Source organism: Colias eurytheme, chromosome 2 (genome assembly GCF_061535395.1).
Source record: "Colias eurytheme isolate Ceu_HAF_F1 chromosome 2, ilColEury1 Martin Lab GWU primary, whole genome shotgun sequence".
Lineage (NCBI taxonomy): Eukaryota > Metazoa > Arthropoda > Insecta > Lepidoptera > Pieridae > Colias > Colias eurytheme.
The window spans coordinates 4,681,153-4,699,650 of NC_142981.1; the positions used below are offsets into that span (position 1 = coordinate 4,681,153).

The 18,498-nt window shown below is 32.1% G+C and overlaps 3 protein-coding genes across 3 annotated transcripts; 2 read left to right on the forward strand and 1 right to left on the reverse strand.

Moving 5' to 3' along the window:
• Nucleotides 1–717: 717 nt before the first annotated feature.
• Nucleotides 718–1,763, forward strand: SmB (small ribonucleoprotein particle protein SmB). The gene is made up of 2 exons (XM_090112062.1): nucleotides 718–853; nucleotides 954–1,763. Exons 1-2 carry the CDS (start codon nucleotides 851–853, stop codon nucleotides 1,512–1,514), a joined length of 564 nt encoding a protein of 187 aa, XP_089968188.1. The 5' UTR covers nucleotides 718–850; the 3' UTR covers nucleotides 1,515–1,763.
• Nucleotides 1,764–5,559: 3,796 nt separating this feature from the next.
• LOC149910282 (uncharacterized) lies at nucleotides 5,560–15,219 on the reverse strand. Its single transcript, XM_090112069.1, has 7 exons — nucleotides 14,994–15,219; nucleotides 14,489–14,694; nucleotides 14,090–14,315; nucleotides 13,622–13,803; nucleotides 13,254–13,392; nucleotides 9,153–9,283; nucleotides 5,560–9,031 (listed from the first exon to the last, which is right to left on the reverse strand). Exons 1-7 carry the CDS (start codon nucleotides 15,033–15,035, stop codon nucleotides 6,763–6,765), a joined length of 3,195 nt encoding a protein of 1,064 aa, XP_089968195.1. The 5' UTR covers nucleotides 15,036–15,219; the 3' UTR covers nucleotides 5,560–6,762.
• A 150-nt stretch (nucleotides 15,220–15,369) lies between these two features.
• TfIIFbeta (transcription factor TFIIFbeta) lies at nucleotides 15,370–18,477 on the forward strand. The gene is made up of 4 exons (XM_090107652.1): nucleotides 15,370–15,831; nucleotides 15,941–16,152; nucleotides 17,145–17,270; nucleotides 18,209–18,477. Exons 1-4 carry the CDS (start codon nucleotides 15,525–15,527, stop codon nucleotides 18,377–18,379), a joined length of 816 nt encoding a protein of 271 aa, XP_089963778.1. The 5' UTR covers nucleotides 15,370–15,524; the 3' UTR covers nucleotides 18,380–18,477.
• Nucleotides 18,478–18,498: the final 21 nt, after the last annotated feature.

Sequence of the window (18,498 nt, forward strand, 5' to 3'; positions counted from 1 at the left end):
CAGGAAAATATATGAACATGACAAGCGCCGATAAGCGCTTATAAGTTTCAAGCTTTCTTTCTGAATACGCCCTAATGCGCTCTAGTGCTGTAATTGGAAAAAGGGGATTGTGTACGTACTCGTACCTAAGACTCGTACATTATGTTTTAGTTTATTTTTACATTACATTTACTGTATACATTAAATTGGGCAGCGTATCATCAATATTATGATATCTATCAGGACATTTACACGCTTCTTTTTCAAGCAATTTGTGCCTTATTATGTTTCAAATGTTGGTCACCTCTTTTGAAAGAGACAAGTTGGGGAAATGAATGCTCTCATCAGACTGGTTTTTCTCTAGAGTAGAATAACTATAATAGCACATAAGTTTTTGGCAAGGTTTTTGGATTAAAGGAGCAGAGAGTAGAGAAAAATAAATTTTTATATAGATTCTATCACAGATTCTTTATAAAAACCTAGCGTATGCTACGAAAAAAGCCCCCTCAGCGCCTGGCCAGTATTATTTACATGAAATACCCCCACAATTGGTGTAAATGAAAAACAATGTCGTAAAGATATGTGTAGGGTAAAGGGTTAAAACCACAGGTTAAAACTATATAAGGGTTAAAAATTTATTAATTTATTGAAATCACAAAAAGACATGAATCTGAAACGCTATAATATTTACTATAATAAAATAATAATGGCAATAGAAGATAGCACTAGCATCTAGCAACACAAATGCCGGCGTTCTTTCAAATTTGACATTGACTGATGTTTGTTCATTGTTGTAGATTGTTGTTTTGCCGCTAACTAACAAATTTTATTTGTATTTTATCTAAAATAATCTCATTAATCCTGAATCAAAATGGTACGTTGTCTTGTATTTAATCAGATTTATTTTTCATCTTTTTAACCGTTGAATATTAGAAAATATTAAAGAGGATAATGTATTTTGTTTTTATTTTCAGACGATCGGAAAGAACAATAAAATGCAACAGCATATAAATTATCGAGTCAGAGTGATATTACAAGATTCTCGTACTTTTATAGGAACGTTTAAAGCGTTTGATAAACATATGAATTTGATATTGGGGGACTGCGAAGAATTTAGAAAAATTAAATCCAAAAACAGTAAAACCGCGGACCGTGAAGAAAAGCGAACGCTAGGTTTTGTATTGCTACGAGGAGAAAATATTGTTTCATTAACTATCGAAGGTCCTCCGCCACCGGAAGAAGGATTACCCCGTGTTCCTTTACCTGGTGCGATTGGAGGTCCAGGCGCTGGTCGTGCGGCAGGTCGCGGCGCTGGATTCGGAGGACCTCCACCAGGTCTTCAAGGACCTGCGAGAGGAGTCGGTGGACCGTCGCAACAACATATGGCACCTGGTGGCCGTGGACAAATGTCGGCGCCTCCACAAATGAGAGGAGGACCTATGATGGGAGGCCCACCACCGGGCATGATGGGTGCCCCACCTGGCATGGGTCGAGGAGGACCGGGTCGTGGACCTCCAGGAATGCGCCGTTACTAAAGTGTATTTTTCTAATAAGTGTAATACTAGAAAATATTTTTGAATATTGTGGCACGTAGGTGTTTATACAAATAAGTATGATTTACAATTATTGAAAAGGAGTAAATGAGATACCTGGTCACAAGTGTTATTGAAGTGAAAGATAATAATAATGTGTGTGTTTAAAAAATAAACAATCTGTCATTAAACAGCTAATATGTGAAAGGTTATTTGATTCCTATCATAATAAATTACTTATTATGTAAGTAACCATCTATTATTTTTATTTTGAAGTAAAATTTTATTATAAACAATGTTTCCCTAAACATATTTTTTTGTTGTTGGTGTCAATTTTGTTTGTTAAGAAATTAGAAATGGTTGGATTCAAGAAATTTCATCGTTAATCTAATCTATCCAGTTTGTCTAAGAAATCTTTATGAGGTTTATTGGTTTATCAAAAATTACAGTAACACTTGTTGCATTACTAAGCATTTCCAACAGGAAATAATTTCTTGTTTTGGAGTGTTGATTGGATTTGATTGATAGATCTGTAAGTAATTAGTAAATCACGTAGGCCTAAAACCACAAAGAACTGAGTTGATGTTAGTTAGATTTGCATTATAAATCATTCTATAAATAAATATTATGATTTCTTTGGAATTTTTTCTTGCTGATCAATGTCCATTAAATTGGAAAAATTAGAAAGCCAAATATCATTTCAAAAGTATATCTTTTTTATTGAGTTTATGCATTATTTGCAAGAAACTGACGAAAATCCAGGATTTCTTCCCTCTATGATGGAGAAGTATAGACCTATCCATCATTTTAATTAAATGTGAAATTGTAAAATAAAATAACAGAACATAAATTTTAAATTTTCTGTATTTACACTGGAGTTAATGTGAATTATTTGTTACTTGATACATCTTGATTACAAGCAAAGGGTTTATTAATCTATATTAAATAGGGTAGGCCTTGAAGCAAATTTCATTTTATAGGGTATATTTTACTATCTAATTTTTTTTTAAATAAAGAGTCAATTGTTAAATTCATGATAAACAAGAAAAATACACACCGAGTATGATATATTACATTAAGGGCTTGGTCTAGTAGTGCAAACAAATGCATCCTGTCATCCTATATGTAAATAATACAAATGTACTAAGGGAAAGATGCTCCACTTAATTTTTAAAAATTAAATCATTCGTATGCATAATTTAATATTCGTAATAAGTACCAAAAATGACAATTTGAAACAATTTTCGTGAAAATTACACCGGGTGATTTTTTTTTATCAGTACACAAAATTTGCGAATACTTTCTATTGATATCTTCAACTTCATGTTTATATAACTGATCAACTTTTACAAAGAAATTTGGACGAAATATAAAGAAAAATAAGCTTTCCATACAAAATGCATAACTCTATACATTTTTTTCGACCTAAGTTTCTTAGTGAAAGTTGTTCAGTTTAACTAATAAAACGGATAAACAAATTTTGTATATAATAAAAAAATGTAATGTTTGTGTTAAAAAATTATAACATAGAAAAATACGCAAATGAAAACAAAAGATATTTATTTCTGACTAGCTTCCGCCCGCGACTCCGTCCGCGCGGATGTCGGTCTTCGCGTCTTCTACAGATTTATTATATTATGTATAATATATAGATTTATATTGATAAACCTAATAAATCTTTTGCTAGCATTCTGATGCTTTATCGGTTGCACTGGATTTATCTCTTTTTTTTTTCAATCGCTTGAATGATATAGGATTGGTCCTTGATGGGCATCGAATGCTGAAGTCTCGAATCAATCAATTCTGACAGTAGGCAATTTATGTAAAATCTTGATAATGGTCCATCATTTTATTTTGCCTAAACGTTACATAATTTTTTATATATTCTATTTTTAACGAATGATTCACTCCAGTCCAAACAGCAAATAAGCAGAAGTCTGCTTATTTGTATTTCAAAAGTGTTATTTTTTGCATTGTATTTCAAATATTAATTTTTAAGCTATTGCATAGCTTCTATCGCGGGCCTTGAGCGCGGGGACCGAATCGAGAAATTCCGTAACGAAAACACCTCACGCTCCCCACTCCGACGGGCTCGGAGCTGTGGCTTGAAGGCAAGCTATGCAATAGCTTTACCGCGGCAGTCCCCGAGTGCCACACGTCATTTTTTTTATTTTTAACCGCATCTTCCGCATTCATGTCTTTTGCCGGAATTAGACATTTAACTTCTACTAGTCCCATTTTCCCTATTTGATATGGGAGTGTATAAAGTAAATTTTTTAGATATTTCTCGTTATACTTTTAAAAAGTTATTATTGTCATTTTGCTCATTAGGTAAAGTAATTTCGATATCAGTTTTAAGTTTTTTGATACCTGCAATAATAACGTCATAATCGCCTGCACATACTTAACGATTACACCCTGTATACAATCCACCATCCACATTCATAATGTTTTCCTGTCCTCCTCTCCTTTACGCTGTTCACCGATACATTTTAAATGAGTAAATCTGCTACCTCTGAAGGAAGTTTCATTGTGATCAGCAAATTTTCACCACTGTTGTCGATTATTTGTTTTTCATTTTTAATCAGCAATTGGGAATCATCAGTTTTGTTTTTTGCAGATTGGTGATGTACCCTAACAATACGTCGAAAAGGGAAAGGATCAACGAATTATCGTTTTCGTCCTCTTTTTTTATTCTTCGCGTCTCTGTTACTTGTTTTTGTTTAGTTCTCAACACCCACTGAATTTTCTATGTTATTGTGATCTTCCATTACATCTGAGTTTTGATGATGTGATGATAATCCATTCGTTTTAATATTGGTACTTAGAGTTGGTGGACTAAACTAGAAATGGCGGACTAAATTTGTCAGCGCGTCTGTAAGATCAGAATATAAAACCAACATCCTGTATTTAAGTTACAAAATTAATAATCAAACAACATGCCGCTACGTTGAAAATGACTAGAAGAAAAAATTAAAACACCTCGGCATATAATTTTGGAGTAAACAAATCATTTTCCCCGTATGGGGACTTCCCCGGATGAACTTGGGAAGTTCAAGTTCTCAATACAAGTTTATATTATATTTCGTATTTCTCAAACGAAAAATAAACATTTTTGGAACTTCAAAAAAAAATATATTATAAGAAAATTTATGAGCTTACTTTAGTTTTAAAGAAATATACATCCCTTTACTGACACCCCGTAAAATAAAGAAATTGTTGCCAATCACCTTTGCAATCTATTTGGTTTCATTAACTTTATGTTCGAAGATAATTTTTTTTCTAGTAGTTACACGCGTATTTTTTTCGTTTATTTTCCATATCGAAATCAAATGTTTAAAAATACGAATATTTGCACAAAACTAAGATAAAAATAATCAATTAACAAAAATATTAAATTTAATGAAGTAGAGCAACTTTCACTTCGGTATGAAGGAAAATCGAGCGTAGAGCACACGTCAGAACGCTCCGGCCCAAGGAGCGCGACTAAAGAAATTCGCTAGAATTTTTCCTAATTATTTTAAATATTTTTTTAATATTTAAAGAATTATCAAAATTCAAAAAAAATTTTTTTTAAAGGATTAATACTCATTTGTCTTCAACCAACTCGAATAAATTAATGGAAAAAATAACTTTTAGCAGTATTTATCAATAGATTTTGTAAGGCAAAAAATGGGAAATTTAATGAATTTATAACGTTCTAATTAGGAAAATCATAAGTTTTTCAGCAATTGTATTCAGCAGTTTTTAATAACGACTATATAAGGATAATAATGCGCTGATCAGATTGTATAAATTGTAATCGGTTGCAACATAGTGAGTGCACAAACTTAGCTCGAAATGTCTTTGGGGGAAAGAGACTTATCTTGAAGGCCTGATTAAGGTAACATAAAGTAACTTTATAAATGTGAAAAAATTCACGCGCATTGCGTATATAACACTAATTGGTAAACAAGAAAAAAAAATTCAGTTTATCATTTCATTAGCCGGGAAAAAATTGTCAAATAACTTGTTGAAAACGCAATTTTGCTAGACTGCAGCCTTAAGGTTATAATTTACCCTTCCATTGGAATAATATTTCGGTCATATTAATGGTAGTAATAGGTATATATCTCATATATAAAATTCTCGTGTCACAATGTTAGTCTGCATACTCCTCCGAAACGGGTGGACCGATTCTCATGAAATTTTCTGTGCATTTCGGGTAAGTCTGAGAATCGGCCAACATCTATTTTTCATATGTACCACGGGCGAAGCCGGGGCGGACCGCTAGTTTTTTTATAAAATTGAGATTTGAAATTCATTTCATTATATAATATTTTAGGAATTATTAACATTGGAATAGTCATTTATTAAAAATATAACATTTGGTTACACATTACAATTATCATATTAATGTAAAGCAACTTCAATTTCCACTGTTATTTTTGTTTTAAAACTTATTATATGACTGATCACTAAATAGTTATTAATCTATTAACATAAAAAATACAATCACTAAAGGTATACAATATACATATAATAACTATAATGTAAAAAAGTAAAATATTAAAAAATAATATCACAATAGTATTTACGAATACCCAACATCTTTGGAATTAAGGCAGCAATCATAAGCAGTTAAAATTAAATTAGAAACAATGCAGGTAATAAGTACAGTACATAAGGAATCTATTTTTGTCAATTGTATTTATAACTATTTAAATAATTACCTATTTAATTATTGCTAATTTTATAAATGCATTACAGTAAGAAACATTATGTATTTAATATAATGTATAGGAGTTGTATTATACATTTTATTTAATTACGTTTTGGTGTTGAGATTTATATGTATATAGCTATAATTTAAATATTTATAATAACTACTAATGTAGAACTGCCCTTATATTATTATCAATGTTATAATTATAATATAAATTCATACATTAATGGTCAAAATTATTGTAAGGAATTACAACGGTATTAAAAATACGGAATTATTTACTCATAATACTCGATAAGCAGTTAGAAGTTACAAAATGTGAAATTATAAATCCATACCATGGTGAAATGTGTAAACTAAACTTTATAACAAATAAAAGAGTAAATTTGATACCTACAGCTAATTTCGCGTGACTTCAATTAAGCATGATAAGGAATTTAATAATAATAAATAAAATTAGCACATTTACATAATGCTATGTTGGCAGTCCCGTTACATATCTTAAGTAACTTTAAATTTTCCATAAATGTCCTAAAACCTACATCATTATGTAGTAACATCACCAGTCTTTTGCGATTGTTGCTTCAAATATACAGCATACATCTGCCTAGCTTGATTTAATACCCTGTTGACATTATGCTTTCTCACCATTTTATCAAAATGCATTGCTAATTCATTATAGTCCATACGATTGCGCATTACATAATCTCTATGTTGCAATAATACTGTAAGACATAAATACATGAGGAATGGATTACCACCACCAAAAACGAACGGAGAAGGCAAACTACTAATACTGTTCTTACTTGTACTATCAGTAGCTGTAACAGTGTGTATAGATGCATTTTTTAATGGAGGTGGTTTAAAAACCTCATATTTTTTCTGGAAGTTATTTATTGTTGATGCTACACTTTGTAGGTTTGATTGCTTTACATTTAAAAGTGACTCACAATTCTTTTTTGCATTTTCTAATTCTTGTGACATGTTAGAGAAAAATTTATGTGATTTCGGGTTGTTTCCATCTTCTGTAACTGGATTGCTTATAGAATCTACTGGGTCAGAAGATTCAGATTCACTGGAATGTGTATTAGAATGCTTATTGTTATGATATAAATCCTGAGGTTCCAGAGAATGATTTTTTCTTAATAATCTAATTGGTGTGACAGACTTTTTTCCAGAATGCTCCTCAAATATTTCCCCTGTGTCACCATCAAAATCTAATTCAGCTTGTTCATCAGGTGTGTGTGGACAACTAGCAGTTGTTCGCGTAGTTGGAGTGTTGCGATGAAGGGGATTCTCCCAAAGATATATATCCTCTGCACTTCTTGCATTAATTTTAGTTGTGTCTAAAAGTGGTGACTTTTTCAAAAAATCCATTGATTCAGTAACTTCATTTTGAACTTCTAATTTATCATTTTCCGTATCTTTCTGAAATTTTGTGGGTTTATCTTCTGTGCTTGTAGATTCAGAAGGAGAATCACAAATCATACTGCATCTATTAACATATGAAGAGCCAAATACTTGTCGGTCTAAATGTTCTAATTCTAATCGTAATTCACGGGTCATGGAGGTAGTCATGGGATAATATTCTTGTGAATCATCAGGGCTACTGCCTTCATTTAATTCCAAATTAATTTTTGAATTACTATGATTTTTAAGTATTTTAGATGTATCATTAAGTAATGTTTTAGTTAGTGTTATTTTGGGGCACTGTTTTGAATCAATATTATCAAGATCAGTCTTTAGACCCATTTCTTGTTTAATATTCACGTATTTACTACCTGTAGCAAAATTAAGAAATTCATTGAGATTTTTTATCATTTTAACTTTTGGCTTATTGCTTGTTGAATCAAGGCAATTGGAATCATCAAGCTTATCTAATGATGAGAAAAATCTATTGTTATGTATGGATATTTTATCTCGTAGTATTCGGATTTGGCTCCCTAATGGAGTGTCTTTCATGTCAGCTTGAGATGTTCCATTGAATAAATTTCCTGTACTAGACCAACTAGTTTGCGAATCTAAGACCTCAATCGCTTTACTATCTTCAGGAACACTTTTCATGATGGGTTTCGAAAACTTATGTATATCTTTTTCATGTAAATTATATTCAGTGCCTTCCTCAGTTGTTTTATCGCATATTTCTTTTGTAGTATTACGCAGCTGTAAGGCAGCCTCATCTAGACTTTGAAATTCTTTCGCGTGCTTAAGAGATGAATTAGTTAATGCTTTTCGAGCTGCACTTTCGTCTAAACTATGATTTATTTGCTTGGTCGTGGAAAGTTTTGGTGTTTTTATATTTGCTAAGCTAAAACTGGAGCTTTGTCTTCTTATTGCGCATACTTTAGTATATGCATTTTCTCTCGGTGCTTTAACTAGTGGGCTTAAAGGTGTTGGATCTACAGTTACCTCAAAAGTTGGATCAAAATCTTTTTCTTGTAAAGGTAATTCTGTAATGGGAGCTTTTTGAGGTAAAGAAGCCCACAGGACTTCTAGCATCCGTAGTGCATCATCAAATGCAAATTCTCGCTTCATTTCTAGAAGTAGCCATCTATAACAGAATAGTAGATCATCTGCTTGTTGTGATTTTAAATAGTTGTAGAAGTCAGGGTCATACACTTGTAGTGATTCAGTGAGATGAGTAAATTTCAGTGTCATTGCTTCTCCATCAAGTAGGAAATTAGGATAAAGTCTAGCCATAAGCGCACAAAGGCAAATGTATGCATGAGCTTCATCACCCATGGTTACTAATAGTGGTGATGCTAAATCTGACATTCCCTGACAATAACTTACAGTTGGATGGTAGAGAGCATATCTGTAAAAAAAGAGTAAGATTATGAAGTGCAGATTGAAATAAACAGTCTAGTTAAAATTAAATCATGATTTGTTACGTGAAATAAATATAAATAAGCTTAAAAGAGAGTAAAAATTCTTACGTTGTTAAAATATTGAATAGAGAGGCAATATTTTGATTATCATCACTTCCGGCGTAAAAGTTATGATGCCTATCTGTCCTAAGAACGTCTTTCCTTACCATACTCGTAACATAGGCCAAATCACCATTTACCTGAAAGTAGATCATAATGATTATTCAATTAATACAGTCTATGAATGCCATGAGACATTTTCTAAAATTGGGTGTGTTGGACAACTCAATAAGTACTTAAATAAAACAACAAAAAATCTTTAAAATATTATAATAGTACTAGCTTTCCGCCTGCGGCTTCGCCCGCGTTTTCAAAGAAAAACCCGCATAGTTCCCGTTCCCGTGGGATTTCTGGGATAAAACCTAGCCTATGTTACTCGTGGATAATGTAGCTTTCGAATGGTGAAAGAATTTTTAAAATCGGTCCAGTAGTTTATGAGCCTATTCATTACAATCAAACAAACAAAGTTTTCCTCTTTATAATATTAGTGTAGACTAGTACTAAGTACTAAGTAGTAGCTTACGCCCGCGGTTTCGCCTGCTTTATTTAAGAGCCCCTTGTACTGAAAGTTTAGGCATTTTAGGCACTGAGATGGCTCGCGCCCGCGTTGCGCAGGAGCCGGCGCGGCATGAACTCCGGTGACCTATGAAGGCGGGCGATTATGCCACAGTATAAATAAATCAGTAGTTCGATTTTATTTGCTATCGTAGGAATGTTGTTGATAAATAAATTTACTACTTATCCTATACCATTAAACGAGCAATATTTGCATATTTATATATTTGTTTGTATATATACAGTGTGGAAATTTTCGATGTGCCCTGAATGGAAAGTACTTGAAATACTAGGGATAGCAAATTTTTCTGAAAGGAAACATTCCTTTTTCAAATTTTATTTTATTATTCAAATCGATAGAAACAATATAAAAGATAATTTATTGTTAATTTCTCGTAAAAATTTTTTGGTCTATTTTATACATACATTTAAAGTTTAAAATGAAACTCTCGTTCTGGATACATTAATTTATTTTCTTCTGAAAATATTGGTAATAATAATTAAAAGTAAAACAAATAAAAAAGGCAAAATAATAATTGAATATAAGTATGTAATAAGTAAGTTAGTGTATTCAACCAACTTAAAAAAGTGTGACTATTTTACAACAATTTGAATAATAATCAATTAATGATTTGTATTATTGTATACAATATCGAAGCTTTTTAAGAAATGTATAAAATACTTTTTTATGAATTATTAATTATTATCATACATCATAATATTATGTTACCGGCAATATATTAAACCCTTCTTAGTAAATGTATGTTATTCCGAGAAACGGTCGGAATGAAATAAATTATATTCGTCACATTACCTATGATATCTTTAAATCTGAACTTTTCCTAAGTAGCAAATGTGGGTGGTTTTTGGGCTAGCGATTAACCAATATGAGGTCAAAACTAAAATCCAAGATGGCGCCGACGAAAATTTGAAATGTTTTCGTCATGGGTGTCATTTTCAAAGAGTTGGAGTAGCTATTAATCAATATGAGGTCAAATCTAAAATCCAAAATGGCGCCAACGAAAATTTGACAAAATTTCGTCACGGGTGTCATTTTCAAAGAGTTGGAGTAGCTATTAATCAATATGAGGTCAAATCTAAAATCCAAAATGGCGCCGACGAAAATTTGACAAAATTTCGTCACAGGTGTCATTTTCATGGTTTTTGGGGTAGCTATAATTAACCAATATGAGGTCAAAACTAAAATCCAAGATGGTGTCGACGAAAATTTTACATCTTTACGGCATGAGTTTCATTTTCAAGGTTTTTGAGACAGCTATGTACAAATCCCCAATGTTACCGTCGATAATTTGGTAAGTATATTTTTCTTACAACCGTTTACATATTTTTCGAGCAGAATTCAGAAACCTTGAAAATGACACCCGTAACGAAAAGATGTAAAGTTTTCGTCCGCGCCATCTTGAATTTTAGTTTTGACCTCATATTGGTTAATAGCTACCCCAATAACCATGAAAATGACACCCATGACGAAAAGATGTAAAATTTTCGTCGGCGCCATCTTGGATTTTAGTTTTGACCTCATATTGGTTAATAGCTACCCCAAAACCCATGAAAATGACACCCATGACGAAAAGATGTAAAATTTTCGACGGCGCCATCTTGGATTATAGTTTTGACCTCATATTCGTTAATAGCTACCCCAAAAACCATGAAAATGACACCCATGACGAAAAGATGTAAGATTTTCGTCGGCGCCATCTTGGATTTTAGTTTTGACCTCATATTCGTTAATAGCTACCCCAAAAACCATGAAAATGACACCCATGACGAAAAGATGTAAAATTTTCGTCGGCGCCATCTTGGATTTTAGTTTTGACCTCATATTGGTTAATAGCTACCCCAAAAACCATGAAAATGACACCCATGACGAAAAGATGTAAAATTTTCGTCGGCGCCATCTTGGATTATAGTTTTGACCTCATATTTGTTAATTGCTACCCCAAGAACCATGAAAATGACACCCATGACGAAAAGATGTAAAATTTTCGTCGGCGCCATCTTGGATTATAGTTTTGACCTCATATTCGTTAATTGCTACCCCAAAAACCATGAAAATGACACCCATCACGAAAAAAGTCAAATTTTCGTCGGCGCCATCTTGGATTGTTGTTTCATAAAAATAATATTTGTCATACTCATTGAATACAGATCAACCAACATCATAATAGTCTTTCTACTAGTACTTCAAAACTTTGCCGCTATTCCTATTCAATAACCCATAAAAAAGAGGATCTCAGGCAAGGTAATTTTTAAAACATAATTTTAAATCACTACATAGTATAAAACAAAGTCGCTTTCACTGTCCCTATGTCCCTTTGTACGCTAATCTTTGAAACTACGCAACGGATTTTGATGCGGTTTTAATAGTTCTTTCGATTCCCGGTCGAAGAAAATGAATTTTTGAAAATCTTTGAATGCAGTTCTATTTCTTTTTAAAAATAAAGGATATTTGCTATCTCCAGTATTTCTAGTACTTTCACCCAGGGCCCATCGAAAATTTCTACACTGTATTTACAAACAAATATATTAATATGCAAATATTGTTCGTTTAATAGTATAGACTATAGAATAAGAAGTTAATTTATATTTACAACAATAATCCTAGGATAACTAACAAAATCAAACTACTGATTTATTTATACCGTGACATGCTCGCCGTTTTACTCGCCGCTCGGTTCTAATACGCGAGCGGCGACTGCAACGTGGTCGGGAGCAAAACTAGCACAGGTCCTCCTTCGATGACGTCCGGCTGGACTCTGGCGGCACTGACGTGGTGCGCGCGAGTCGCATTTTACGTATTATATTTTATATAGAAAAAAATAAGGGCTAAATTAAAAATCTATCCAAAAATTTCCCTGTAAAACCTGATTATAAATGAAATGTCAAATTTTCATAAACATAGCGTTCCCCTAATTCTCATAAAACTGATTATGCTTTTAAAATCGATGTTACTTCTGATTTTTTTTTGATCGAGTCAAATGTTTAATATTGTGTTTTTATCCAAAAAAGTCACTAGATCAAACGTTTATCTGTGCTATATATTTTTTTAGGATTTTAAATATGATGATTTCTATCCAAAAACCATGATTTAGAAACATACATTTCGGAGCAGGGCCCCTTAAAACATCATAAATTATATAAGGTACTAAAACCTCCCTCAACAATTACTCTATCTATAAAAAAGAGTGTGTGTGCCGAGCATATGTTTCAGAAATGAAAATTCTTTGGCAATATTCAAACTTTAAATTGATTTTTATTGTTTTATGGCATTCAAATGCTTTATAAATATAAATTTATAAAGAATAGAAAAAAGTCCCGCCACGTGATCGAATTTTTTCTATTCTTTATAAATTTATAATATTCAAACTTCTTGGCAAGACACTCCATGACCTTGAAATTTAACTCTCAACGCGCCTAAAAAAGTTTCTAAGAAATTTATTGAATAGTTTTAAAGATGTAAGCATAATTTATATAGGGGTAGATAGTGGCTTTATTTTTTAATATCTAGTGATATACCATATAAAATATATTTACCTTTCCTTTTTGAATACAATCTTTCCATTTGGCTCTCAAAGCATAATACTCATTAGCTTTTCTTTTAATATAATCCATTCTCTCTTTTCCTGTCATCCCTTCAGGATAGACATTCAGTATATGTTTCCATACCACTTTTCTGGAAAGTATTATGGTGTAATGAGTTATAAATAATATTGCAAACATAACATTTTTAAATAATTAACAAGCATTTAAAAGATATCTGCAGCCTAGCTTAGCTCTTTTAGAAATGCTATACTTATTGCATCAACCTTACATTTTATCAAGCAATATTATTCTTATCTTCCATTAATATTTTTTAATGTAGTTTTTATAAATAGTATTAATGTTAATGAATGTCATATTACCTCAGACTTGGTTCAATTCCTCCACAATATATAACTTCACGTAATTTTGTAGTGTTGGTGATTTGTCCTACAGCATCCAAAAATGTTCTAAACTCCACATCATTCAGTGGAGGTCTAGGTGGTGTGTTTGGGTCATCATATAAATTTAATGCTCTGGATACCATATTAAATGTTTTCTCAACCTAAAATTCAATATTCAAAATAATATATATTGACTTATGCGAAGAAATTTTTTTGGGGATCTGCTGATCATGACAAGTTTTAAGGGATCCGCCTTTGGAAAATGTTGGGCATTGCTGCTTTAGGATAATAGATCAAATGTTATATACATTAAAGGAGCTAGATAAAATAATCAAACTGAATTTAGATAACTTCTTATTGCCAGTAGTGAATATAAACAAAATTTAAGTTTTATAACTAGATAAGTTTAACATTATTTATATTCTCAATTACTTCAATGTGGTATACCTGATTCATAATAATGCCCTGCAGACCAATTTGTGTTTCTTGCTTATCTATTTGTGTTATTGTTTGGCTTTGTTGAACTACAGGCTGTTCTCTAATTATTTGAGTTTGAGTTTGAGTAGGTATTACAGGTGGTTCCCAATCCTCCGAGGCTTCTGCAAAAGGCTTCATATCCACCTTTAATTGGACACATGGTTCTGTTTTTTGTGTCAGTGCTATGTTATGAGCCCTGTAATCAGAATTTAAATAATGTTCATTGTATAGTGATGAAACTTATGTTTAAAGCTTATTTTAACATTTTAAAACTTGATAACATTTGTTATTTACTGAATTTAACTAAAAAAAAAACTTTTTAAAGCTAAAGCTAATAATGCTTGCTAAATATAAATATAAAAAAAATACTTGAGGAATGCAGCATCCAAGTCCCAATCAGATAATAATGGCAAATATACTTCTAGTCCATAGTCATCTAATGTCCTGTATGACAATGTAAAATCAGACTTTATATCAAATGCTTTCACAAGAATGCTTTGTAAAACTTCTAAGGAAGTTATTTGTGGATCAACAGAGAACTTCCTTAACTCTGGTTGTAGTTTTCCTTCACATTTCTGAAATCATTATTTTGAAAGTAATTTATTTATCTTAAGTATAAAACAATGATAAGTATTGAATAAATTAAAGTTATATTGAAATGAAGGCCATGTATACAACTTTCCAATTGAAAGGGAAATAAGTGATTGAGTCCCAAAAATATGGTTGCACATAGAATAACTGTATATTCCAATAGTTATGTGAGTTAATAAAGCGAAATACAGAAAATATAGGAAAATAAATATGAAAAGATGTACTGTTCTTTTTATTGTAAATAAGATATACATTTAATTATTATAATAAAATATCTGCAAACCTTGACTTTCACTCTAACTGCTTCTTTACTGTAACCGAACATTCTGCCCAATTCTTCATACAAATCCAAATTTATTAACGTAGTCCGCGTTCACGGAAACCACTACGAAATAATACTTCGTATTTATCATACCATATGCATAATAAACATTTATTTGTAAGTTATTAAATAAAACATTTATCGATAGGTATAATATAATAAATTCCGCGATCTTTTGGTGTATTTGAAGTTGACATTTGGCACAGATGACAGAAATATTGCTCTGAGACAGAAATAGACAAACGATGGTTTTACATAGTTTATAGAAGGCGTAGACAGAGAATCCAATAGACACCGGCAGAGTTTGAAAGTTTGAAGTGTCAACTGTCAACTGTCACTTCGTCAAAAGTCAAGACCAGTCAAGACTTGCTGTTGTTCTTCTTGAAAAATTAAAATAAACTTATCTATCGATGATCGTGATTTTGGGATATACATACATACTTTGTAATCGTAGTTGACAAAGTCCTTAATTTTTAAATTTTTTTGGAAATCATGACTACTCCTAATAATGTACCACACGTCGATCGTGAGCTGGATCTGTCAAATACTGGTAGAGGTGTTTGGCTAGTGAAGGTACCAAAATATATAGCCACAAAATGGGACAAAGCTCCTGGGGACATCGAAGTAGGGAAACTGAAAATTTCTCGTGTAGCTGGTCAACGACCCCAAGTTCAGTTGTCGTTGTCTGAGGCAGTTTTATGCCTCAAAGACGCAGGAGAGCAAAATATACCAAAGGAACACCGTCTTGATGTATCTAATGTCACTAGACAATCTTTAGGAGTCTTTTCTCACATAGTTCGTAAGTGTCAAGACATAAGTTCTTACGAGTTCTTTATAACAACATTTTTATGTCGCCTTCGTGGTCATAGCTAATTTCACATGTATATGTCTATTAATATTATTTGCAGCTACAAATACGGATTCAGTGGTACCAGAATCTGAAAAATTGTTCATGGAGGGTAGGATAGTTCAAAAGCTAGAGTGTAGGCCATATGCAGACTCAATATACTATAAACTAAAATCTGAATCAATTAGAAAGGCGTCTATGCCACAAAGACAAGTACAACAATTAGAAAGAATAGTACAAAACTTTAAGCCTGTTTCGGACCATAAACATAATGTGAGTATAGTTTTAGAAATTCTTCATTATTTATTTTTATGTTAAAGAAAAGCTCTTGAAAACAAAACAGTCATTGATACCTATTTATTATCACGTTGTAACAACTGCCTAGTTCATGTTTATGTTATAAGGAGATTTAACTATTTGTTTGTTACAATTGAACTCAAAAATTACTCTTATCAATTCTATGACATTTCTTAAGAAAGGGGTTTGAAACTTTTTGTATGGACGCTGGCATATCGACCCGCCGCCATTTTGATTTTTTTCAAAATCGCGGCGCACGATGAAAGTGGTATGTATGGATAGAGGATACATAGACGAACAAAAAATGTCTCATAACATAGTACCCTAAAGCGTCACATTACCAAGATATTTGGAGGTAAATATTCACTTATGAGTACAACGACAAACACTAAAAATAGACTTATTACGTGTCTGCATGCATAATATTATCTTCAAATAATCACTCCCAGGTAGATTATTATTATTACAGGAAGAAAGTAGGTATTCATTACATTACTTACATAAAAAAATATATCTATGTAATAAATAAATATTTTTATGTAATGAATGTACCTACTTTCTTCCAATAAACTGTTAATAATAATAATCTACCTGGGAGTGATTATTTGGAGATAAAATTATGCATATAGACACGTAATAAGTCAATTTTTAGTGTTTGTCGTTGTACTCATAAGTGAATATTTACCTCCAAATATCTCGGTAATGTGACGCTTTAGGGTACTATGTTATTTGACATTTTTTGTTTGTCTATGTATCCTCTATCCATGCATACAACTTCAATCGTGCGCCGCGATTTTGAAAAAAAATCAAAATGGCGGCGGGTTGATATGCCAGAAAGTTTCAATGCCCTTTCTAAGAAAGAGCTCTATAATTTTTTTTTAATTAAATGATGAGAACAATTAAATTAATTTGACTTCATATTGTACAGAGTTTCCAACAAACTAATTAAATTTTTTATTTCTTTTCAGATTGAATACCAAGAGAGGAAGAAAGCAGAAGGCAAGAAGGCTCGTGATGACAAAGAAGCTGTTCTTAATGTACTATTTGCTGCTTTTGAAAAGCATCAGTATTATAATATAAAGGACTTACAAAAGGTGTTTAATATTATAATTTTATACTATGAACTGCTTATCATGACCTGATATTGGCGCACGACGCGGTTGGCGCAGTGGTAAAGTAACTGCCTACTGAGCCGACGGTCCCGGGTTCGATCCCCGGTCAGGGCAAATATTTGTGTGATGAACTCAATTATTTGTTCTTGGGTCTGGGTGTTATTATCTATATATGTATTATGTATTTATTAAATATTATATTTATCGTCGCCTAGTACCCCCAACACAAGTCTTAATTACTTACTGTGGGACTAGGTCGATTTGTGTAATAATGTCCTATAATATTTATTTATTTATTTAATACTAGCGGTCCGCCCCGGCTTCGCCCGTGGTACATATTTACGTTTTCTCTACATAAGAACCATCCTCATACTTCAAGGAATATAATAGAAAAGAATTATCGAAATCGGTTCAGCCGTTCACACGTGATACCGTGACAACGCGAAACGGGTGCGGAGTGCGGACCCGCCGCCTTTTTATAGCTCCCGCCGCGAAGCGCGTCGAACGCGGCAACTGATACACAAAAATAATCCTTATGGCATGTAATTCACGCGCGATGACTTATAGCGTATTTCATGTATAACTTTGGTGTTTCTACACCGATTTACATGATTCTTTTACTATAACCTGCCCAGGAGTATGAAGAATAATTGTGCCAAATTTCGTTAAAATCCGTCGTGTAGTTTTTGTTTCTATAACGAATATACAGACAGACAGACAGACAAAAATTTTACTGATTGCATTTTTGGCATCAGTAGCGATCCCTTATCACCCCTTCATAGTTTTTTTTTAAATATATTTCATGTACAGAATTGGCCTCTCTACAGATTTATTATAAGTATAGATAGATTATTAATGACTCAACAGTGGTTTGTACGATCATTGAAGTTTCTATAATCACATATTAATTTTTATTTCAGATAACTAGACAGCCCATTGTTTATTTGAAAGAGATTTTAAAAGAAGTGTGCAATTACAACTTGAAAAATCCACACAAAAATATGTGGGAATTGAAGCCTGAATATAGACATTATAAACAAGAGGTACCCGTTGAGCCCAAGGAAGATAAAAATAGCTCTGATAGTGACTAATAATGATCATGCCTTAATAATTCCATTTTGTTTTTACCTAAGTGATTTGTTGACAATGTTTTATAAAGAACTGAAATAAATCTGTTAATTTTTAACAAAATTTGTAACCTTTGTTTTTC